At 48.0% G+C, this 24878-nt stretch overlaps 1 protein-coding gene across 2 annotated transcripts in view; it reads right to left on the bottom strand.

Annotated features, from left to right (window-relative positions):
• Nucleotides 1–24878, bottom strand: part of LOC134624459 (glutamate receptor ionotropic, kainate 5-like) — a 204436-nt gene that overhangs the window by 35700 nt on the left and 143858 nt on the right. For both annotated transcript variants that reach the window (XM_063469425.1, XM_063469426.1), the window contains 5 exons: nucleotides 21951–22116; nucleotides 20521–20699; nucleotides 18602–18655; nucleotides 10912–11073; nucleotides 654–806 (listed from right to left, as the gene is read on the bottom strand). In XM_063469425.1, coding sequence (XP_063325495.1) covers nucleotides 654–806; nucleotides 10912–11073; nucleotides 18602–18655; nucleotides 20521–20699; nucleotides 21951–22116 — 714 coding nt within the window. The remainder of the gene's footprint in view (nucleotides 1–653; nucleotides 807–10911; nucleotides 11074–18601; nucleotides 18656–20520; nucleotides 20700–21950; nucleotides 22117–24878) is intronic.

Here is a 24878-nt window from a genome sequence, read left to right as displayed (position 1 = left end):
AAACAAGAAGTGGCAGACAGACAAAGACGGGGGAAGAGGAAGACAGGAATAAATCAAATGGACATGAAAATGAAAGAAGGAAGGAGGGAGGAGGCCTCCTTCCACGAGTGCAGCTCTGCAGCAGCTCACCGTGTAAAAATCAACAAGTCCTCCAAATGCTGCAGTGCTGAACACTCCTGCTGCGAGCTCAAATCCCTGCCAATGTTTCCACTGAAATATGAACTGTTTCATACCAGCAGCATCCACACCCACCTACATCAAGTTCACGCCTCCTATTGAGTTCCTGCCTATTTGGAAAAAACAGCTTTCAAAGCTTTTAAAAAGCTAAAATGTCAGAGACCACACGGCTGCATGGGAACCAAACCTACACCAGCACAGAGGTGAAACCAGCGTGCTGCTGTACTGGCTGGTAGACATCCTCCAGTGTCTGAGCTTTTTAAACTGGTTCCATTGAAAAAGGAAACACTGCTGTTAGCACTTCCATCCTTTGGCCTGTTCAGTGAATGGAAGCAGAAGAAGAAGAGCTGCGCTCGCTGCTGCTGAGACGACAGTAAACTGTGAGCCCTTTATCCCTACATTACCCATAATGCCTTTCTGTGAGATGTCTGTGGGCCTCCTCTGATAATGCGTGAGGTGTGTCTGTGTGTGTTTACCATGCGCAGGTAGTTCATGAGGCTGGTGCCGTGCTGCCAGATGAGCGGGGAGGTGCAGCTCAGCGGCTTCACGCCGATCTCCTGACTGCGGTTCAGCTCTCGCACGGCGCTCACCACCACGTGAACGGCGTCGAACATCAGTGCTGACGACAGCTGAGACAGACACGGGTAAAAACATTAAAGCATGAATGAGCTCAATAACTGACACAGCAGAGCGCTCTGATGTCACAGTGGAGGAGCTGCCTGTGTGCTCGGACTTTTCCGTCTCTGTGAGGAATAAATACGACGACTTCCATCAGTGCGCCGTTTTACTCTGAGAGACTAACCAGTCACAGCTGCTTCTCCCAGCCGGACACAAATGTGTCGCTCTCAGTCCGAGACTCGTGAATGATCTCTGCAGCTCGGCCTCTACGAGAGCATCTTCCTAATGTGTTTCACATTTGAACCATATGAGTGATATGCACAGATCTGGACTCGCCCTTCACAAAAGCAACTGTCCATCACCCAACTGTATTCATGTAAATGAAGACGGGTGATGACGGAGGATGCCGGTACATCTGCACTCTGTTGGTTTTAATGCATCTGACTGTCTGATGCACATGAGTCACAGAGTTCTGACATCACGCCGTTCAGGAGGTAGCTTGCTTGCTCATATTTTGCTTCCAAAAAGCAGAATGTTCTTGAGCAACAGTTCTTCAGCTTTCTGACGGTCTTTCAAAGTTCGTCTTTCGGTCCAGTCCTGGTGCCTGACCATTTGTTTCTGTCCGTTAAGCCTCTGAAGCCTCAGAGTTCACACTGAGCTGAGGGATGAAGCTGCTCACACCAATATTCAAACTCTGTTCTTGCCTATTATTATTCCATGTATGTTTGCATATGTTATAATGAACCAATCTCCAGGTTTCCTGCAAAATCTAAAGAAATGAATGGTGACTTAAGACTTTTGCACAGTACTGTAGTGTGATTGAACTCCTATTAGCCATCAAGAGTACTGGGTGAAGTTAAGAGCTTAAAAGCTGAGATCAGAATAACATCAAGAACAGTCTGCTGCATGTGTCCTGTTCATTCAGCATGCTCTCCTCCACATTCCCCACTGCAGCCCACAAAGCTGCACAACAACAAAAACTCCCAGAAACAAGAATAAAAAGCTGTGTTTGTGTGTTTGTTGGTGCTCCTACAGCTGAAGGCGCCGGGGTATTGATAGCAAGAAGAGGAAAATTAAAGCCCTCCTGCTATCAGCGGCTCTCAGCGCTGGGCTCAGCGATCGACTCAGTGATCCTATCACAGTCTGACGTTCTGGTCTGTTTGGTCAGTTGTCAATCAAACTGACACTCTGAGGGAATCAGACAAATTGTACGGAGGCAGAGCGGCACAGTCTGTCAGCGGCTGATAAAGAAGACGGATGTATGACCGAGTGTGATTGGAGTTCTCTCCGAGTCGATAGTTTCAGGGCTGGATGACAATAACTAATTACAGACTGAAGAGAGACAGATAGACGAAGTGAAATCAGAGGCAGGAAGAGAGAAGAGTTCTGGTGACTCCCAGTCCCTCGGTTTGCTCCGCCTCCTCCAACATGGACCATAACTTTACTGAGGAGACACCGGGCTGTAACCGATATGCCGGCACAAGTGATTCTAAGTGTTTGGACTCATTATTTGTAGCTTTGGCTCTGACCTCCATCACAGGGTCAAAGATTCCAGATGTGACTGAAGTACAGACTCAGTACAGCTTTCAGTCCAGGTGTTACTGTAGGTAAGGAGGGGTTACTGTAGGCAACGAGCGGTTACTGTAGGTAACAAGGTGTTATTGCAGGTAACGAGGGGTTACTGTAGGTAAGAAGGGGTTACTGCAGGTAAGGAGGGGTTACGGTAGGTAAGGAGGTGTTACTGCAGATAAGAAGGGGTTACTGCAGGTAACGAGGTGTTACGGCAGGTAACGAGGTGTTACGGCAGGTAAGGAGGGGTTACTGCAGGTAAGAAGGGGCTTTTGCAGGTAAGTAAGGGGTTACTGCAGGTAACGAGGTGTTACGGCAGGTAAGGAGGGGTTGCTGCAGGTAAGAAGGGGTTACTGCAGGTAACGAGGTGTTACGGCAGGTAAGGAGGGGTTACTGCAGGTAAGAAGGGGTTTTTGCAGGTAAGGAGGGGTTACTGTAGGTAAATAGGGGTTACGGTAGGTAAGGAGGGGTTACTGCAGGTAACGAGGTGTTACGGCAGGTAAGGAGGGGTTGCTGCAGGTAAGAAGGGGTTACTGCAGGTAACGAGGTGTTACGGCAGGTAAGGAGGGGTTACTGCAGGTAAGAAGGGGTTTTTGCAGGTAAGGAGGGGTTACTGTAGGTAAATAGGGGTTACGGTAGGTAAGGAGGGGTTACTGCAGGTAAGGAGGGGTTACGGTAGGTAAGGAGGGGTTACGGTAGGTAAGGAGGGGTTACTGTAGGTAAGAAGGAGTTTTTGCAGGTAAGGAGGGGTTACGGTAGGTAAGTAGGGGTTACGGTGGGTAAGGAGGGGTTACTGCAGGTAAGGAGGGGTTACTGTAGGTAACGAGGTGTTACTGTAGGTAACGAGATGTTACTGCAGGTAAGGAGGGGTTACTGCAGGTAAGGAGGGGTTACTGCAGGTAAGGAGGGGTTACGGTAGGTAAGAAGGGGTTACTGTAGGCAACGAGGGATTACTGTAGGTAAGGAGGGGTTACTGTTGGCAACGAGGGATTACTGTAGGTAAGGAGGGGTTACTGTTGGCAACGAGGGGTTACTGTAGGTAACGAGGTGTTACTGTAGGTAACGAGGTGTTACTGCAGGTAAGGAGGTGTTACTGCAGGTAAGGAGGGGTTACGGTAGGTAAGGAGGGGCTACTGTAGGTAAGGAGGGGCTACTGTAGGTAAGGAGGTGTTACTGCAGGTAACGAGGTGTTACTGCAGGTAAGGAGGGGTTACTGCAGGTAAGGAGGGGTTACGGTAGGTAAGGAGGGGTTACGGTAGGTAAGGAGGGGTTACTGTAGGTAAGGAGGGGTTACTGCAGGTAAGGAGGGGTTACTGTAGGTAAGGAGGGGTTACTGCAGGTAAGGAGGGGTTACTGTAGGCAACGAGGGATTACTGTAGGTAAGGAGGGTTTACTGTTGGCAACGAGGGGTTACTGTAGGTAACGAGGTGTTACTGCAGGTAAGGAGGGATTACGGTAGGTAAGGAGGGGTTACTGCAGGTAAGGAGGGGTTACGGTAGGCAACGAGGGGTTACTGTAGGTAACGAGGTGTTACGGCAGGTAACGAGGTGTTACTGTAGGTAACGAGGTGTTACTGCAGGTAAGGAGGGATTACGGTAGGTAAGGAGGTGTTACTGCAGGTAAGGAGGGGTTACTGCAGGTAAGGAGGGGTTACTGTAGGTAAGGAGGGGTTACTGCAGGTAAGGAGGGGTTACTGTAGGCAACGAGGGATTACTGTAGGTAAGGAGGGTTTACTGTTGGCAACGAGGGGTTACTGTAGGTAACGAGGTGTTACTGCAGGTAAGGAGGGATTACGGTAGGTAAGGAGGGGTTACTGCAGGTAAGGAGGGGTTACGGTAGGCAACGAGGGGTTACTGTAGGTAACGAGGTGTTACGGCAGGTAACGAGGTGTTACTGTAGGTAACGAGGTGTTACTGCAGGTAAGGAGGGATTACGGTAGGTAAGGAGGGGTTACTGCAGGTAAGGAGGGGTTACGGTAGGCAACGAGGGGTTACTGTAGGTAACGAGGTGTTACGGCAGGTAACGAGGTGTTACGGCAGGTAAGGAGGGGTTACTGCAGGTAAGAAGGGGTTTTTGCAGGTAAGGAGGGGTTACTGCAGGTAACGAGGTGTTACGGCAGGTAAGGAGGGGTTGCTGCAGGTAAGAAGGGGTTACTGCAGGTAACGAGGTGTTACGGCAGGTAAGGAGGGGTTACTGCAGGTAAGAAGGGGTTTTTGCAGGTAAGGAGGGGTTACTGTAGGTAAATAGGGGTTACGGTAGGTAAGGAGGGGTTACTGCAGGTAAGGAGGGGTTACGGTAGGTAAGGAGGGGTTACGGCAGGTAAGGAGGGGTTACGGCAGGTAAGGAGGGGTTACGGTAGGTAAGGAGGGGTTACTGTAGGTAAGAAGGAGTTTTTGCAGGTAAGGAGGGGTTACTGCAGGTAACGAGGTGTTACGGCAGGTAAGGAGGGGTTGCTGCAGGTAAGAAGGGGTTACTGCAGGTAACGAGGTGTTACGGCAGGTAAGGAGGGGTTACTGCAGGTAAGAAGGGGTTTTTGCAGGTAAGGAGGGGTTACTGTAGGTAAATAGGGGTTACGGTAGGTAAGGAGGGGTTACTGTAGGTAACGAGGTGTTACTGCAGGTAAGGAGGGGTTACTGCAGGTAAGGAGGGGTTACTGTAGGTAACGAGGTGTTACTGTAGGTAACGAGGTGTTACTGCAGGTAAGGAGGGATTACGGTAGGTAAGGAGGGGTTACTGTAGGCAACGAGGGGTTACTGCAGGTAACGAGGTGTTACTGTAGGCAAGGAGGGGTTACTGTAGGTAACGAGGAGTTACTGCAGGTAAGGAGGGGTTACGGTAGGTAAGAAGGGGTTACTGTAGGCAAGGAGGGATTACTGTAGGTAAGGAGGGGTTACTGTTGGCAACGAGGGGTTACTGTAGGTAATGAGGTGTTACTGCAGGTAAGGAGGGGTTACTGTAGGTAAGGAGGGGTTACTGCAGGTAAGGAGGGGTTACTGTAGGTAAGGAGGGGTTACTGCAGGTAACGAGGTGTTAAGGTAGGTAAGGAGGGGTTACTGTAGGTAAGGAGGGGTTACTGCAGGTAAGAAGGGGTTGTTGCAGGTAAGGAGGGGTTACTGTAGGTAAGTAGGGGTTACGGTAGGTAACGAGGTGTTAAGGTAGGTAAGGAGGGGTTACTGTAGGTAAGGAGGGGTTACTGCAGGTAAGAAGGGGTTGTTGCAGGTAAGGAGGGGTTACTGTAGGTAAGTAGGGGTTACGGTAGGTAACGAGGTGTTAAGGTAGGTAAGGAGGGGTTACTGCAGGTAAGAAGGGGTTGTTGCAGGTAAGGAGGGGTTACTGTAGGTAAGTAGGGGTTACGGTAGGTAACGAGGTGTTACGGCAGGTAAGGAGGGGTTACTGTAGGTAAGAAGGGGTTGTTGCAGGTAAGGAGGGGTTACTGTAGGTAAGTAGGGGTTACTGTAGGTAACGAGGTGTTACTGCAGGTAAGGAGGGGCTACGGTAGGTAAGAAGGGGTTACTGTAGGCAACGAGGGATTACGGCAGGTAAGGAGGGGTTGCTGCAGGTAAGAAGGGGTTACTGCAGGTAACGAGGTGTTACGGCAGGTAAGGAGGGGTTACTGCAGGTAAGAAGGGGTTTTTGCAGGTAAGGAGGGGTTACTGTAGGTAAATAGGGGTTACGGTAGGCAAGGAGGGGTTACTGCAGGTAAGGAGGGGTTACGGTAGGTAAGGAGGGGTTACGGTAGGTAAGTAGGGGTTACGGTAGGTAAGAAGGGGTTACTGTAGGCAACGAGGGATTACTGTAGGTAAGGAGGGGTTACTGTTGGCAACGAGGGATTACTGTAGGTAAGGAGGGGTTACTGTTGGCAACGAGGGGTTACTGTAGGTAACGAGGTGTTACTGTAGGTAACGAGGTGTTACTGCAGGTAAGGAGGTGTTACTGCAGGTAAGGAGGGGTTACTATAGGTAAGGAGGGGTTACTGCAGGTAAGGAGGGGTTACGGTGGGTAAGGAGGGGTTACTGCAGGTAAGGAGGGGTTACTGCAGGTAAGGAGGGGTTACGGTAGGTAAGAAGGGGTTACTGTAGGCAACGAGGGATTACTGTAGGTAAGGAGGGGTTACTGTTGGCAACGAGGGATTACTGTAGGTAAGGAGGGGTTACTGTTGGCAACGAGGGGTTACTGTAGGTAACGAGGTGTTACTGTAGGTAACGAGGTGTTACTGCAGGTAAGGAGGTGTTACTGCAGGTAAGGAGGGGTTACTATAGGTAAGGAGGGGTTACTGCAGGTAAGGAGGGGTTACGGTAGGTAAGGAGGGGCTACTGTAGGTAAGGAGGGGCTACTGTAGGTAAGGAGGTGTTACTGCAGGTAAGGAGGGGTTACTGCAGGTAAGGAGGGGTTACGGTAGGTAAGGAGGGGTTACTGTAGGTAAGGAGGGGTTACTGCAGGTAAGGAGGGGTTACTGTAGGCAACGAGGGATTACTGTAGGTAAGGAGGGTTTACTGTTGGCAACGAGGGGTTACTGTAGGTAACGAGGTGTTACTGTAGGTAACGAGGTGTTACTGCAGGTAAGGAGGGATTACGGTAGGTAAGGAGGGGTTACTGCAGGTAAGGAGGGGTTACGGTAGGCAACGAGGGGTTACTGTAGGTAACGAGGTGTTACGGCAGGTAACGAGGTGTTACGGCAGGTAAGGAGGGGTTACTGCAGGTAAGAAGGGGTTTTTGCAGGTAACGTGTTACTGCAGGTAAGGAGGGGTTACTGTAGGTAAGAAGATGTTACTGTAGGTAACGAGGGGTTACTGTAGGCAACGAGGGGTTAACAGTTAGTCCAAAACACCAGTTTTTGAATGTAATTCTAAAATTCAGAAAAAAACATAAGTGACCAAACTAATCAAATCTAAAATCTACAGATGGACCGATGTTTCTACACCTGCTACACTCTGCTGTGTCTCCGTCAGTTATGCTCGTTGGTGGGGGTCTCTGCCTCCAGTTTGGTTGTGAGTAACTGAAAAGCTGCTCTGTTAGTGGACACTAAGAGGTTAGGGTTTCCACCTGTACAGCTCTTAGATGCTTTTAAGTCTGATCCTATTGTATATCCTGTGTTTCCATCCATGAAGGCGTTTCCTGGTTGCAGACCTGTGAGCCTCCTCCAGAGGTCCTCTGTGAAATAAATGACTCTGTGGTCTCTCAGGTCTGTTGGTGTTGGTGTTGCTGAGCTGCTCGATGCGTTGCTTTGTATCCTAATTAACTGTTAGTTCATTTCATGAATCAAGAAATGAATCGTAAGTAGTAAGTACAGTGCTACTTAAGTATAGCATAGAAACAATGATCAGATCGTGTCATGTTTGCTTTGGGCTTCAGTTTGTCCTGAAAACAAACTTCAGGTGTAAAATCTCACTTTGTGTCATTTCAGATGGAAACTTTTCTTCTTTTCTGTTCAGTAACATCCATAAACATCCCAATCACAAAGTTCATCATGAAATCCATCCGGCACTTTAAGTGAATAGATATGAGTAATAACCCTGGAGATACGATGCTGTTTGCAGTGACTGAGGCGAACTCGTTATTGTCATTACTGTTATCTTTATTAAAGTTGGCCTTATCACTCTGCTGATATCAGAGCTGCAGATGAGACAAAGCGCTCTGATGGGACAGATTTGCCCTGATGTGTCTATTTATTATGGATCAGGACAAAGACGCAGACACAGTGACAGATGAAAACGCTCTCCGGGCTGAACCTGCTGTAGATGATTTACTTACCTTAGCATCTCTAAATATCACACCTTGATCTGCTGATTAACACCTCTAATCATCCTGAGGTATAAATCATTATCCCAGGATCATAATTTAGCTGCTTCATTATGTCGAGCAGTGACATTGAAATATTCTGTGGCTGTGGCACAGCAAAGGGCAAGCTAACACTTCACAAACATCAGGATTTGTGTCTGTGCCGGCCTTTTCTCCACGTGCAAGAGAAGCTTGGTCATTAGACGGAAGCGTTTTTTCAATAATCTTACTCTTTACTGACTTCTTTCTTTCCTGTGTCGGGTTGGTAGTTAGCACAGAGATCTACTGTCCTCTGCACAAATGTGGGGGTCCACCTGATCCATCTGAGCACCATGTAGTGAGTCAGCCTACAGCTCAGCTCCTGTAGAGGAAGACGGGTGTTCTTATGGACGGGTTCAGATCAGGCAGGCTGCTCCTCCAGGTCTCCAGACTGGAACAGGTAATTACAACTACAGGGTGGGCCATTTATATGGATACACCGTAATAACATGGGAATGGTTGGTGATATTAAAGTCCTGTTTGTGGCACATTAGTATATGTGAGGGGGCAAACTCCTCAAGATGGGTGGTGACCATGGTGGCCATTTAGAAGTCGGCCATCTTGGATACAACTTTTGTTTTTTCAATAGGAAGAGGGCCATGTGACACATCAAACTTATTGGTAATGTCACAAGAAAAACAATGGTGTGCTTGGTTTCAACGTAACTTTATTCTTTCATGAGTTATTTATAAGTTTCTGACCACTTATAAAATGTGTTCAATGTGCTGCCCATTGTGTTGGATTGTCAATGCAACCCTCTTCTCCCACTCTTCACACACTGATAGCAACACCGCAGGAGAAATGCCAGCACAGGCATCCAGTATCCGTAGTTTCAGGTGCTGCACATCTCGTATCTTCACACCATAGACAACTGCCTTCAGACGACCCCAAAGATAAAAGTCTAAGGGGTCAGATCGGGAGACCTTGGGGGCCATTCAACTGGCCCACGACGACCAATCCACTTTCCAGGAAACTGTTCATCTAGGAATGCTCGGACCTGGCACCCATAATGTGGTGGTGCACCATCTTGCTGGAAAAACTCAGGGAACGTGCCAGCTTCAGGGCATAAAGAGGGAAACACATCATCATGGAGCAATTTCAAATATCCAGTGGCCTTGAGGTTTCCATTGATGAAGAATGGACCCACTATCGTTGTACCCCACATACCACACCAAACCATCACTTTTGTTGTTCCAACAGTCTTGGAGGGATCCATCCAATGTGGGTTAGTGTCAGACCAATAGCGGTGGTTTTGTTTGTTAACTTCACCATTCACATAAAAGTTTGCCTCATCACTGAACAAAATCTTCTGCGTGAACTGAGGGTCCTGTTCCAATTTTTGTTTTGCCCATTCTGCAAATTCTGTGTGCCGATCTGGGTCATCCTCGTTGAGATGCTGCAGTAGCTGGAGTTTGTAAGGGTGCCCTTTGTGAGTAGCTAATATCCGCCGAAGGGATGTTCGACTAATGCCACTCTGCAGTGACATGCGGCGAGTGCTACGCTGTGGGCTCTTGCTGAATGAAGCTAGGACAGCCACTGATGTTTCTTCATTAGTGACAGTTTTCTTGCGTCCACATTTTGGCAAATCCAACACTGAACCAGTTTCACGAAACTTAGCAAGCAGTTTGCTAACTGTAGCATGGGAGATGGGTGGTCTCGTAGGGTGTCTTGCATTGAAATCTGCTGCAATGACCCGGTTACTGCGTTCACCAGATAGCAACACGATTTCGATCCGCTCCTCACGTGTTAACCTCTTCGACATGTCAATGGCTGTGAACAAAGAGAAACTTGTAAATAACTCATGAAAGAATAAAGTTACGTTGAAACCAAGCACACCATTGTTTTTCTTGTGACATTACCAATAAGTTTGATGTGTCACATGACCCTCTTCCTATTGAAAAAACAAAAGTTGTATCCAAGATGGCCGACTTCTAAATGGCCACCATGGTCACCACCCATCTTGAGGAGTTTGCCCCCTCACATATACTAATGTCCCACAAACAGGACTTTAATATCACCAACCATTCCCATGTTATTACGGTGTATCCATATAAATGGCCCACCCTGTATATCGGGCATGTCTCCACCTCATGGACCAGCTCAGGCTCCTCCTCTCAGGAGCAGCACATGTATTACTATCCTGCAATAATACGGCATGGCTGACCGAAGCACTGTGCTTCCAGCACACCTTACAGCCAACGCTTCCAACGCCTCTGTGATGTTGAGGCTCGCTTCACGGTGATAAATAGATCAGACGTGATCTTGGCTGACTTCGTTTGCTAACATCACATATTGCTAATGAACTGAATGCTCATCTCAGGAAAACTAAACTCAGAACCAAAGAGCGGCTTGTGACACAGTGACCCACATTTGTGCAGGAGGCTGAAGGTTATCCTGTGTACGGCGAAGACACGCCGCTCAGTAACTGTGTCAAAAGGACATCAGTCTCACTGTGTGTGAATAATGGGCACTGTTTCGAGGACCTGTGAGCAGCTGAAGTTCGTCGGCCTTTTTTTGTGTAAAGTAAGCCTACTCACACCTTTCATCGATTCATTTCTGACTTTCTGCTTTTGCTTCTTCTCTAAAAGCTACATTTGCATTTGAACCTTTAAGCTGAATAAAGACAAGAAGTCTTTTAAGCACTGAGGATATCTTCTAAAGGTTCTGATAGTGTGGCAGTAGATGAGGTGAGGTGAGACGCTCTCGGGGTCGTACTCTGTCCCGTCTCACCGCGGGTCCCGGGTATGGGCTGACGTCGCAGCCCTCCCTCCAGGACAGGTTGAGGCTCCTGATGAACTCCAGGTAGAAAGGATGGCTGATGTTCAGCATGGAGAAGCCCACGATGTTTGACTGATCGCCCACCACATCGTCAAGTCGCAGGAGGGGGAAATCCTGAAGACAGAGACAGAAAGAGCGAGTGAACAGAAGAAGACACGAGCGGCCGCTGTGACGTGCAGATACCATGGAGGGGTGGAGAATCTGAAATGCAGAGGGAGAAAGAGAACAACAAAGCACAAAGAAACAAACAGCTTTAACAGCTTGATTGGAGTTTTCTTTGCCGGCTGCACAACATCAAGCAGAGTGTTTAAATTCAGAACAGGGACGCAGAGAAAAACACTTTTCTTTCCTTTTTGTTTAAAAAAAGATGGACATCAAACGCTGGGGATTTCAAAGAACTTCAAATAGTCATTGAAGGCAAGTTGGTGTCACGCTGAGCTGTGCTGCTGAAATAAACCACAAACTGTTGCTCAGCCCTCACAGGGTTTGTGTTGTGCAGCAGATGCTGACAATGAGATGTTTAGCTGGAACGAAGTCGGGAATGCCGGCAGACTCCAAACCAACGTCCGGCTGCTGGCTTCACCTCCGATCCCCTCGACAGTACAAGCTGTGCTCAGTAATCGTGTTCCCCTGAAAAGAATGAAGAGTTCTTTTGTTTTCAGCCGAGCTGAACCGAAACATACGTTAAAATGCCTAAAAGTGCACTTCCTCTGTTCACCACCAGGGGTTAGGGACTGACTGTGGGAAGAGAGGCTGGAGCCGCTGCACAGCCACACTTACTGTGACTCTGTGCAGCCAACCTGGAAGCTACAGTGTGCTTCATTTGATGCAGGCAAGACGAAAATGTTCATCGTGTAATATTTAATTCTGGTTCGGTCCATATAAACAGTTCTGACTCATCTGCACCATCAGATAACCACTGAGGACGCTCGTACCAGTATCAGTGTGCATGAACAGTTACTCTTTAATGCGTGAAAAATGAGCAGAGGCAGCACGAAAACAGGTCGTCAGAGGACGAACAACAGGAAACAGCTTCAGCCATCGGAGTCAGACATGAGCACGACTCATGTAAGAGACTCACAAACACTTTAAATTCAAAGAAGCTCAAATCACATCAAACTGTGACATTAAGAGCCTCATTACACCGAATACACAAATAATCACTCTCACACACACACACGCACACGCACACACACACACACACACACACACACACACACACACACACGCACACGCACAAACAAACACGCACACACACTCTCACGCACACACACTCTCACACACACGCACACACACGCACACGCACACACACACACTCTCACACACACACACACACACACGCACAAACACACACTCTCACGCACACACACACACTCTCACACACACACACACACACACACGCACACACACACACACACGCACACACACGCACACACACACACGCACACGCACAAACAAACACGCACACACACTCTCACGCACACACACTCTCACACACACGCACACACACGCACACGCACACGCACACACACACACTCTCACACACACACACACACACACGCACAAACACACACTCTCACGCACACACACACACTCTCACACACACACACACACACACACGCACACACACACACACACGCACACACACGCACACACACACACACACACGCACACTCACACACACACACACACACGCACACGCACACACGCACACACACACACACTCTCACCTGCCTCATAAACTGCACTAATGATCCAAATATGACACACGGCGCCCTCCTCAGGTACATAATTATTCTGCTCTACCTTCACCTGATTTACATTTAAGAAACTTCTTTATCCAACATGTGACCCAGGCGGAGTCTGAGGCTAACCAATCACAGGCCAGGACTCAGACTGGACATTTTTACTCATTTGGTGCTAAAACTGGTTCATAAAATCAGAGTTTTCTGCCCTGACAACAACAACAACAACAACAACATGACGATGATGATGTGCAGGCTGACGTATCTTTGGCACTCTCTGCCCTTCAGCTTATTGGGGTTCGTGTGCTGACGTTTATCATTTTGTTTAAAAATGATGTGAAGAGTGTAACTCTGGAAAGGCGTGCGGTCAGCGGCCGTCAGTCTGGCGTGCTGCTGGACGGACAGGTTGTCATCATCGTTATTTGGCAGCGTGAAAATGTTTTGGCTCAGAATCTCTCCCGTCTGCAGAAAGGAGTCTGTGGAGGGCGCGAAGCGGAGGAGCGGAGGTTGGGACTCAAACATCCCGAGAATATTCACACTGCGAATCTGTTTAGCACCAGGGCTGCCTGTGAGGTGAGCGTCCGTCCACCTCAATCCCTCTGAGCGGCGTCCCCGCCTCCTGGGAAACTGCTGCTATTGTTGTTGCTGCTGCCAAATCAATTTCAGCTGCAGCCAAGTGCGCTGTCAGACGGCCGGCCTGCCAGCCGTGACAGAGAGCAGTTGGCTGGAGGAGCGGCAGAGAGCGGCCAGCGCCACCGGGGGAGGAAACACTGCGACAGCATCCCGGGACACAGAGACGCTGCGACTGCAGCACACCGACGCAGGAAGTTAAGGAATAACAGGGCGGGACAAGGTCGGGGTGGGGAAGACGTGCACTGTCTCCACCATCCTTTCAATCTGTGACGTTTAAAGAGCAATCAGGAAGATTTACATCCTTTCCTGCCACATTCACAAGATTGTAACCGCCATATATCTGCAGAGGGTCGATGAGGCTGCTGATCGATACCATGACTCACCGATGACTTCACCCGGACGCCACGCAGTTAGAAACTCGCTTCATGGAACTTCAGGACGCCGAGCTCCTCAACGAGGCCAAATTAACCTTCTACAAAGCACCGACACACAAAACAGCCTCTGAGCCACAGCAGCTGCTGCACACTGTTTAATGGTTTCACCCTGACCTACAACACTGTCCTTTACCCCGACGGCAACATTCAAGCACAAAAATACACGAAACGACCACAAAGAGAGGAAAAATGTCCAAAAACACAAGAATCAGAACCAGAAACCAAACGAACGCTAAGAGAAGCGAAAATGAAATAATAAAGAGACAGAAAAACAAGACAAAACTACCAAAATATGAAGCTGGATGACACAGAGACACACAAAAGAGGATAAAGAACAAAACTGGGTCGAACAAACGAAACCCGGAGCGCAGAGCGACGTGGCGAAACCATCCCCGTGACTCCGAGCGATGATAAATGTTGATAACAGCAAACACACAAACAAAGCAAACACGTCGTTGCTCATTTTGTGTGCGCCTGATGTGGAAGGTGTTGCTTTTCCACTTACAGCTGAGGTGAGAACCTTAAAGCGGAGAGTTTGGAAGGAGATGCTGGGGAACTTTTTCAATCTGGACCGAATCAGTGCCGCTGCCAACATACGGCGGCGACTGGACGGGACGCCATGATGCAGGTAAGTAAAGGAGGCGGTCCAGATGGCATCACTCCGGAGGAAACGCGAGACCCTCCAACCACTTCACTGAAACTCAGTCAACTTCCTCTGATGTTGTTTGACTCTCTCACAGACTCACATGGAGCCACGTTTTCAGCAGCAGCAAACCTCAAACATATTTCCACACGTACATCTGAGATCATAAAAATCCACCGTCCCCGTGTTAGTGCACTGACAGCAGGCGATCAGCCCACCTGGCTAAACTGAGCAAGTCTCCAGCAGGCTCTCCGTCCTAACCAAACCCAGTTCCATGTGCTGTCCAGTGAAAAGCAGACTTCCTGCACTCGTCGCACCATCAGGCTGTGGTTCAGGCTCCTCTCTCTGACCAGCGATGAGCTTTTTATCATCAAAGTCCAAAAACTCTGCAGAACTTTTTCACACAAATATTTGAACTTCACACCTAAAACTGAACTCTAGTGGCTGGTTCGTGACAGAATTACAGCTGCAGCCAACATACGAGCATATGAGGTGTGACAGAAAAGCTCAGAGAGCAAGTTGCAAAAGTTTCCTGTTTGAAATTTGGCTGATTTCCATTTCAAGGTCGTCCTCTCGAGCTCGTGCAGACCGTCACCAGCGTGGGTGGAAGTACCTGGTCTTTGCACCGGGAAGCGGTCTGATCTGACTGTTTACACCAGGGGTGGGGGTCTCCAGGCCTCGAGGGCCGGTGTCCTGCAGGTTTTAGATGTGTCCTTGATCCAACACAGCTGATTTAAATGGTTAAATGCCCTCCACATCTCCAGAGGCCTGGTAATGAAGTCATCATCCGACTCAGGTGTGTTGACCCAGGGTGAGATCTAAAACCTGCAGGACACCGGCCCATCAGGCCTGGCGTTCCCCCACCCCTGGTTTACACACTTTATCACAGAGGTTAATCACTGATGCACACACAGCAGGACACAGCGGGACTGATCTGAGAACAGCAGCCTCACTGGAAACGGTCCAGAGCTCCACAGGGAGATGATCCTGAACGTGATATCAGGCAAAGCTTTCTCTCCGATCACTCCCGACTAAAACCTGCAACCAGGAGGTTTCATGTCTAGCAGGCTGTTCAAACCTTCTGTTTGTGGGGAACAGCCAATCAGAAAACAGTTTCATACAAATGATAAACGTAGAGGCCGCTGAAGCCTCGAGTCCTTCCTCGTGGTGAAACGGCGATGAACTTGGCGCCCTGAAGTCAGCCTGTCACAGTCAGCCGAGCGTGTTTATGGCAAAGTTAAAGGTAGGTCAGAGACGGCAGGTGTGTGTGGAAGTGTTGAGAAATCATTTTCATTTTGGTTCCCTTCCAGGGTTCTGCTGGGGGGGGTGATTTCGTCCTTGGTCTGCGAACGCGGCGTCAAGCCCCCGCGCAAACGGCGCCGTTAAAGAATGTGACACGACAGTGTTTAGAGTCGGGGCGGAGATGGAGACGAGTTATTATCCACACAAAGTCTCTTGTACAAGGGCACGATACCGAACAGCAAAATTCTAATGATGACAAACGGCGGCGGGACCAGCGTGCATCCGTGATGAGCACCAAGAGACGAGGGGAGCGGAGGGGGAGGACATGCGTGAAACGGGGGAGGTGACAGAGTTTAGTTTTAGCACGTGACCTACAAACATCCCGAAGGAACGCAGCGGCACAGAGAGCATGGAAAAAAGAGACGAGTAAGAAAGAAAAAGAGAAAAGAGTGAAAGAAGCAGAGAGAAGCAAAGGGCCAGAGAGGAGACAGGAAGCAGGAGCGTCGGACGAACCGCCACAGATTCAGACGAGAAGACGAGCAGCGAAAGGCGAAAAAGGAGAAAGTGTTGGAAGAAGAAGGAGAAACAAAATGAATAAACAAGCCAAGAAAGAAGGAGGCAAAATAGAGACTATAACAGAGGAGGAGAGTGAAGTAATGAGAAAATATCGCCACAAGCAGCAATAATGGACTCACGAGCAGACGGCAAACATTTGAACTTAGTGTTTGCTGACCTCACTGCGCCCGTGAGAGCTCGCCACATGCAGGAGTTACTATTTCAGTTCCTGTCTGCAAGTACGGCCGGATCGGCTCAGGATTCGAACCAACGGCCTCATCTGGCTGACCGACAGCACCTCTGGAAAGGCTTCATTCTCACAGGGAACTGAAGCAACAGCAGCACAAACACCCTGCTCACATGTAACATGTTGACGATGGAGCTGCGAGAGGAGCGTCCTGCACGCCACCAGTGCTGGGCAAGTTACTTGGAAAAAGTAATTAATTATAGTTACTTCTTCAAAAAAGTAACTGAGTTAGTAACTGAGTTACAATATTCTAAAAGTAATTAATTACTTGAAGAGTAACTATTGTGTTACTTTAAAAAACCGTTGAACCCTCTGGGGTCCAGGGTATAATTGGCCATTTTTAACTACTTCTGATGTTTCCTCTACATTTCACCTTTAAAAACATTTACTTTGCCTTGTTTGGTATCATCAGCACAACCTCACGTGTCTGAATTTACAGTTATGTTTTCATTTTTACATACTGTATTAACACAATTGATCTAAAATCAGACAAAAAACATAAAATCAGAGTAGAAAAAGTTATATTCTTTACTGTAACAACCACAAACATGTTTATTGAATCATATTTCATAAATTTAATATAAATTGTCAATTTTAAAATCATATGCACAAGTTTTGCAAACAACAAAGTTATTTGCATCCATTTACCTTTTACCCTTTTTTTTATAACCATTTCAAACTATTTACAGAACAATCAGCTGTTCTTCAATAAGATGCCACAAATTATTTGTGCCGCTCCAAAAAATTATTTCTGTCCACTATAAAGGAGAACATCACAGCCTGATACCTGCAGGTCTGACAGCAGCAGGTGTATCACTCCTGTTTCTACCTGGAGACAGCAGTCGCCTCATTGTTCTGACACACAACACAAAACTATCCACAACACTACACACTAACTACACAAGACAACACATTAACTACACACTCCAAACACGCTAAACGTCACAAATCTCTCACATCTCAAAACTCGCTCTCTCTCTCTCTCTCTCTCTCTCGCCGTCACTCCTAAATCTTCCCCCTCTTCCTAAACAACCAATTGTCATGTTGCCATATCATTTTTGATTGGTCGACATGGTGCATTTTTCCACCAACACCAACGGGCTGTTTTTTGTTTTGTTTTTTTTTTAATTTTTTGCTCATAAGCAGAGAGGTCTTGCTGCGCTGTCCTTAGACAGTAAACGTGACGAAACTATTGAGGAAAACGCCGCGTATATCTTATCATGACTCTGGTTTTACGTGGCCTATCAACACAATTTATAAACTGGTATATATCACCTTGCTGCTTTGTCATCTTTAAGTGGTCATGTGATTGGCTTACCACGCCTACTTTATTCTTCCTCAGTCAAACAGCAGCACTCATGTGATTGTTTTGCCCCTGAGCTCCAGCTGTTGTGCCAAAAAGTGATTGCTGTCCGCGGGAGCGCGCAGCTGCTTAAAGCTGTAGCGTCCAGATTACTTACAGCTACTTCCGCGCAACTGATACAAGATGCGGTAAGCTGAACACAGCTTCAACCGTCTGTTTGTTGAAAAATAGTAACGCGACCGCATTTTCGTGTTAGTAACGGTAACGGCGTTGTAACGATAGGAATAGTAATTAGTTAGATTACTCGTTACTGAAAAAAGTAACGCCGTTATTCCCATCACTGCACGCGACACAAACAAGGATGGAAGGAGAACAGATGGAAATGAAGAGATAGAGGACAGAAAAGGAAATGAAACCGAGGAGAAGAAAGCGTGAAAAAGATCAGGCAACGGATCATCTTTAGGAAAGGAAACAAGAATAACAGGAAAGGAAAGGAAAGGAAAGGAAAGGAAAGGAAAGGAAAGGAAGGCAGGTCTACAGCATTGAGTCACCAGCATAAATGTGGCTGGTGTGTCATGTATAGAGCAAAATAATGTCGATCCCTGAGCGATTCCTTTATCAGCCGTTATCAATAGTATCAAAGCCTGTGGAGAAGAAAGCTGTGGAGGAGGAGGAGGTTAAAAATGGGTCACTAAGTGATGAAGATGGAGAATCAGACGAATATGAAAACCACTAAGAAGCATCTTCTTTATGGAAGGAATTGAAGGACCGGTGAGGAGATGAGGAGAATCCAACTAAGTGGCGAGCGATGAAGGTGAAGGCGAGGTGTGGAGCTCTTACCATGGTGGTGAGGATGTACTTGTAGAAGGCCGACGTCATCCCCAACTCGTTAGCCTGCAGAAGAGCAGAAGAAACGCGGGCTAAGCATCCTCCGTGGAAACGAGTCAGAGTTTATTTAAAAAGGAACCATCGCTCAAGCTTCTTTAATAACAGCCTGGAAACCGTGGTTACCGTCTCCAGGACGCGTCAGTGATGAAAGACGTTTCAGGGAGATGATAATAACGGCAGCGTGCTCTCATTGTGTAAGATGCAGGTGAAAAGACATTTAAACTGGGCTGAATTTAGCTAAAGATACACGAGCAAGCAGAAAACTGGAATGTAACTGGGGTCGGCTGGGTGGGAATATCTTTAAACTTTATGATGCGACACACGGGAGTACAGCAGATTCCCCACAGCAGGAGCAGGTTAGAGTCAGTGTGGACAGCCAAACATATGCCAAAACCTGGTATCAGCAGGCAGCAGACAGGTGAAGGTGCAGTTGGAGTACTTTTCTATGTTCGAATGTTTCCTGTTCAGGCTCGAACGACCTGAGCAGAGACTCAAACTCAGTCACAGCTCAGCTGATCTCGGGGCGCGCTCACCTTCCACGCGTACGGGACGTCGGACACAATATTGAATCGTTCAGATCCACACACGCCGTCTCCAGCTCTGACGGGCAGCGGAGGATTTAACCTGGCATCCTCACACCGCAGAGCCTGCACGCCGCTTCACTTATTAATCCATTAACCTTCTGCACACTGTCAGCTTACATCTCCTTCAGCCTGCCTGCAGCAGCCCAACTTGAAAAGTCCTGACTGAGTTTACTCAGTAATTTTGTCTTGAATTTTAAACTTCCTGCACCCCCGCAAGGTTACTGCTATGAGAGGGAAACTGCAACCTGCCAAACGCAGGTCGATTTAGCCCGTGGCTTAAAAGTCTGTCGACGTTCACAGCCAGTTTGGCACAAAACCAACCCAGCGTGTCTGAAGGTCCTGTTCTACCCTGCAAACAGCAGAGAGGAAGAAGACGCTTCCAGAACAGGAACCAGGGCTGACAGACATTTAATGACACGTTCAAACAGACACAGGACGTTCAGACCTGAACTCTTTGGAGTTTTCGCTTCTTTTTGCTCTTTTTTGGATTTTCAGGCACTGCCACATGTTTTAGCCTGCCACATTATACAGGTGTGCACGATCACACCACACCACACTGCATTTGCATCGGACACATCTGCACATGTGTTTGGGACATTAGCTGCAGCCGGTGGGACCACGCCCCGCTAAAGCTAGCTGAAGTCAGCGAGGCGTGTGCAGATACGGCGCCGCGTGGCAGACAGCTCTCAGTGTAATGGACACGCGTCATGTCTGACCTGCAGAACTTTTTCCACCTGACGTGTCCTGATCTGCTCTGTATGCACAAAGTGGGCGTGTCATGCTGTGATCGTGGTTTATTTTAAATGATTAGTGTTGTCGTGCTATCAGAGGGTTTTCATATTTCCTGTATTTTAGGATTAAATCTCAGCTCCGTTCCTTTTCTCTCACGCTGTGCTCCTGAGCATGAACTAAACCATAAAAACTCTGTTGTTCCTTATTCTTCTTATTTAACCTGCACTTCTGTACTCAGTGGTGATTTTGCACTGCAGCTCCCATTAAGCTTTGGCTCATGTCACCGCCGAGCGCGTTGCTGCCAAGTCCGTGAATTTATTGCTGACTGCACACGAGCCGATTTTGGAAACATGGTTTTTTAGCTTCTCTAAAGCCGGCTGAGATTATTCATTGCAGTTTACTCTTAAATGGATCAAATATGCCATTTCAAACCTTCTGCTGCAGCTATGATGAATCTACCGTACGGACGAACAGAGTCGTCGACTCCTTTTGACTGAAAGTAGAAAAGCATCAGACGTAAGAAGCTGCGAGAGCTCGCTGATGCAAACGACTGACCTTCTTGAGGATGTGGTACGAGATGGAGGCGTTGGCGTCAATGATGATGGTGGCTACTTTGTCATCACGTATCTCCTTCAGCAGGGGGGTGGGGTCCAGACTGTCGTCCAGCATCCGCACCGACAGTGTCTCCCTGGAGATGAGGAAGCGGCGGACCAGCTCTTCCAATCGCAGCAGGCCTACGGGGCAGGAAAGGAGCATGAGTCACACACGTGTCTGAGCGATAGCGGACTGCGGTTCCCAGTCAGAAACATTTGGCTGTGAAAGTTTCGTCACGCAGCGGCAAAACTCTTCATCCAAAGTGCTTCTAAGTGCCTGACACGGAGCTGAAAAAGAGGCGTGGGTCTATAAATGATGCTCGCCTGAGCGTTTAGCTTGTTTGCTTGTAAAATTATTGCTCTGACTTGTAAAAAAAAAATTGATGGGACTTGGAGTCATTAGAGAGACAAATAACTGCCGCTGCTCTACAGACTTCCAGGCCTAAAAGGAAGCAATAAACAGAGCGGGATAAAGGTGATTATGTTGAAAGTCCATTAATTTTCTCCTCTGAGAATAACATGGACCCACGAGTGCACACGGCTGAGGCAGGATTTACTTATTACAGTTTTTGTTCAGTCGTTTCTGTGGTCACTTCTCTCCATTACACTCAGTGCCGGTGTTTGTGCATCGCTGCCACTGAGGCGGTGTCCCACAGCAGGGCCAAACATGAGACACGTTCACATAGTGAAAAACATCTGCATGCTGGATGTGAGCAGGGTCAATAATCACAGGACGGGAGAAAAGACTGACCTGAGCAGCTCAGACAGACGTCAGCAGAAGGAAACGACTTCAAAAGCAGTCGCGTTACAAACCGGCGAGAAGCCTGCTGTGTTTGCATCACCTGGGCTTCGACATTCAGAGGCGTCGGCCTCCGGCTCATTACCTCGTCTGTCCCCGACAGAAGCAGCGGGCGTGTCTCGACTAATCGCTGCCATAAAGCGTTTAACTGGCTGACAGCAGCGCTCAGGACCACAATACAGGCCGTTAACGGGCCGAGGCTACGGCGAAAGACTGGGAGATGTTAGAGCGGAGAGCTGGGGCAGATCAGTCAGGTGGAAACAAGCTGAGGGAGACTGATGTGGGGAGGAAGGAGGGGAAAAAGGAACAAGGGAAAGGAAGAGAGGAGACTAGAGTCCTCAGGAGAGGAAAGGAAGAAGGAAGGAAGTGTGTGAGAGAAGAGGAATTAGGAAAGGAAAGAGAGGAGTAGAGAAGACGTGCAACCGGACAGGGATCGGGGCGTGTTCGTGGTTTAAGGTGACATGTTCTGTGAATGTGCATCACGTACCAGCGTCTCATAATGTTCGAACCGGAGACACTGTGGCAGCTCTAAAATCCATCGTTTCCACCCTAAGTGTGGATGGAGCTGCAGTGGAAATAACCACGACACTCACACTCTGCTTTGCCACAGATCAGGCTGGCCGTCGGGTAGCCGAAGGAGCGCAGGATGGAGCCGACGGCCAGGCTCAGGTCCTCGTTACTCGGGTAGAGCGTCACCGAGGCAAAGCGGAGATACGGCAGCTTGGGCGTTTCCTCAGGACCGATCTTCACGTGAGGGATCTGAGGGGCGAATGAGAAGCACGATGAGAGAAGGAAGTCTGCGCTGGGCTTTGAAACATGGAGACCAGTTACTGAAAGTCAAAGAAACATTCACTACATTACCAAGTTACACCCTTCACCGAGTTACTGCACTTTATACTGCACAACAGTTCTCAGACTTTCATTACACTCTGATGTTTGTGTACTTGGAGACTATTTAAAGTATAAAAGTGGGAGGCAGAGCCTTCAGCGCTGTGAAGTTGCCTGATCTACTTTTGAGAGTAGGTGGTGCAACCTTCCTGTCGTGTTCGGGTCAAATCTGACCGATTTACAAATTCAAAAACTCATAAATATTGTGTTTGAGACCCAACTGCCTCGAGGCCGTATGACATCCTCCACACTATGCACTTGAACATATATGTGTTAACAGACCTCTCTGCACTGAATCATACTTGTTATTAATCTCTGTCTCTCTTCCACAGCATGTCTTTATCCTGTCTTCCTTCTCTCACCCCAACCAATCACAGCAGATGGCCCCGCCCCTCCCTGAGCCTGGTTCTGCTGGAGGTTTCTTCCTGTTAAAAGGGAGTTTTTCCTTCCCACTGTCGCCAAAGCGCTTGCTCATAGGGGGTCATATGATTGTTGGGGTTCTCTATATTACTGTAGGGTTACTCTTTGAGGTGACTGTTGTTGTGATTTAGCGCTTTATAAATAAAACTGAATTAAACTTGAACTATTCTTCGACTTCTCCGTATTTCTACAATGGGAAATTTTATCATCGCAGGCTGGATATTACTGTTGTCAGTTTTAGGAAGCTCGAATGAGAAAGTCCCAGTTTAATTTATAATGTGAAACTCCAGGAACTGCAGCTGCCAGCCGGTGTGAAGCCACAGATCTGATCTCCTCTCTCCATCATTAGCTACCGAGGAACAAGAACTGGTTTATAACAGATGGAAGAAGGGGAAAGAAAAGATGTAATAAGAAGGATAAACAGAGAGGTGGGAAAGAAAAAGTCACTGTGGGGAAACGAGGTGCCGAGCAGATGTCTGAAACTTTCACTTTTCTATCTCCAACATACAGTGTGCAGCTTCCAGGTTGGTACGGATATGAAGGGCAAACTTATGTTGTGAGCACACCTGCCGCAAAACTGTGAAAGCTGCCTTACACTCATTCAAGCGTTTCACTTTCTTTGTGCTCTTCCTCCAAATCTGCTTCACGGCAGCCGCAGGTTGACCTTTCACCTTTCTGTGAGCCAGCATTGTTTTAAGATTCAGACATTTAAAAAAGTGAGGAACCCCTGAGTGAGAGGCTGAGTTGTTCCCAAGCTCACAGGTTATACAGGAAGTTCAGATAACAGCAGTGGAGGCTTTAATCAGAGCCCGGCGCTCGCTGATGATGCCGTCTTTGTTCACGTTCACAAAGAAAATGTGAGAAGGAAGCAAAGCCTCAGATCATCAGCGATATTAGAAAAGCGTTTCATGCAGAAATCAGTTTCTGTTTGGCAGACATCAAAGGGTCACGGAGGGCCGTACGGCTGGATGTCCGCAGGAAAAAGAAAGAAGCTATTTGGCTTCATTCTGAAGCAGGAGGACACGTCACCGTGGTCGGCGTTAGGTGACGATGTGTGAAGTCTAATTTCAGACAATTGAAAGCTTCTCTGTTTCACTTCAGACCTCCCGGAGCAAAGGTGCTGTGACTGACAGTGTGAGTGTTTAAGATGAAAAATTCATGACAAATTGAAAAATTAATCACTTCAGAGAGGAATGAAGAACGGAGTCAGAGGACAGACGTCCTGTGTGATGTGATTTAACCTCAGATCAGACCTGCGGGGGCTTCAAAGGTAAACTGTAATTAGCTCAGCCGGGCTTTGCTCCCATCCACCCGGCTTATTCTAAATCCAGACTGGGAATTCAGGAACATGAGACCTGTCGGGCTGGAGGAAGAGGACATGTGGACGGTTAGAGGCTTGAAGCGTGCTGGAGACGCACCTGTGTAAATTCTGGAAGGCAGAAAATGGTTAAACACAAGTTAAAGGCTGCAAAAATCCAACAGAGTGAAGCAAAACTGAAGAACTCAACCGACTGGTTCAGGAGATCTCGGTCGAGGACGACAGGGTGCAAACAAGAAGCCATTCATGTTTCTGGGAACGTGATTCGCAGATACAGAGCGGGCTTTAAACTGAAGACAGGCCACGCCCACTCTCAGAGGTCTTTCTCCTCTGTAACCCCACCCAAAGAAAGCCTCCTCCACACCTCCATCACAAACCAGTTCCATGTGTAGTGACATCATCCGGTCACACGTGTCTGATATAAACCTGCCTGCTGTGTCCGGTCTGTCCACGTCACAGTTGTGTTCAGCCAAAAACTCAAACCTGTCATTTATTATGAAAGGAGGAGCAGAGAGCGATCACCAGTGAAGACCCCAGACCTCGCCTCAAACCCTACACCTGACCTTGACCCTCTGTTCTGCAGAGAAGCAAAAATGCCCGTAGCTGTGGATGTTTGTCAGACAATCCTGGGTGAACATTAAAGAATAGCTGCTAATCACGTCTATTGATTAACTGACTGATTAACTGCAGGTGCACGCAGTCTGCTGGTCTGGAGCGTTCAGGTGTGTTCACCCCACGATCACACTTAAAGCAATTAGAAAATGAGCAGGACAATTTTTCATCTTTTGCTGAACTGTAACATTTCAAACTCTGTGCAACATGAACACCATGTTAGGAACAAAGACGTCCACCTTCCACTTCAGCTAACTTCCATTTTTTCAGCGCTGGTGTTAGA

Source organism: Pelmatolapia mariae, linkage group LG3_W (genome assembly GCF_036321145.2).
Source record: "Pelmatolapia mariae isolate MD_Pm_ZW linkage group LG3_W, Pm_UMD_F_2, whole genome shotgun sequence".
In the NCBI taxonomy this organism is placed as follows: Eukaryota; Metazoa; Chordata; class Actinopteri; order Cichliformes; family Cichlidae; genus Pelmatolapia; species Pelmatolapia mariae.
This window is presented reverse-complemented; position numbering and strand designations above follow the sequence as displayed.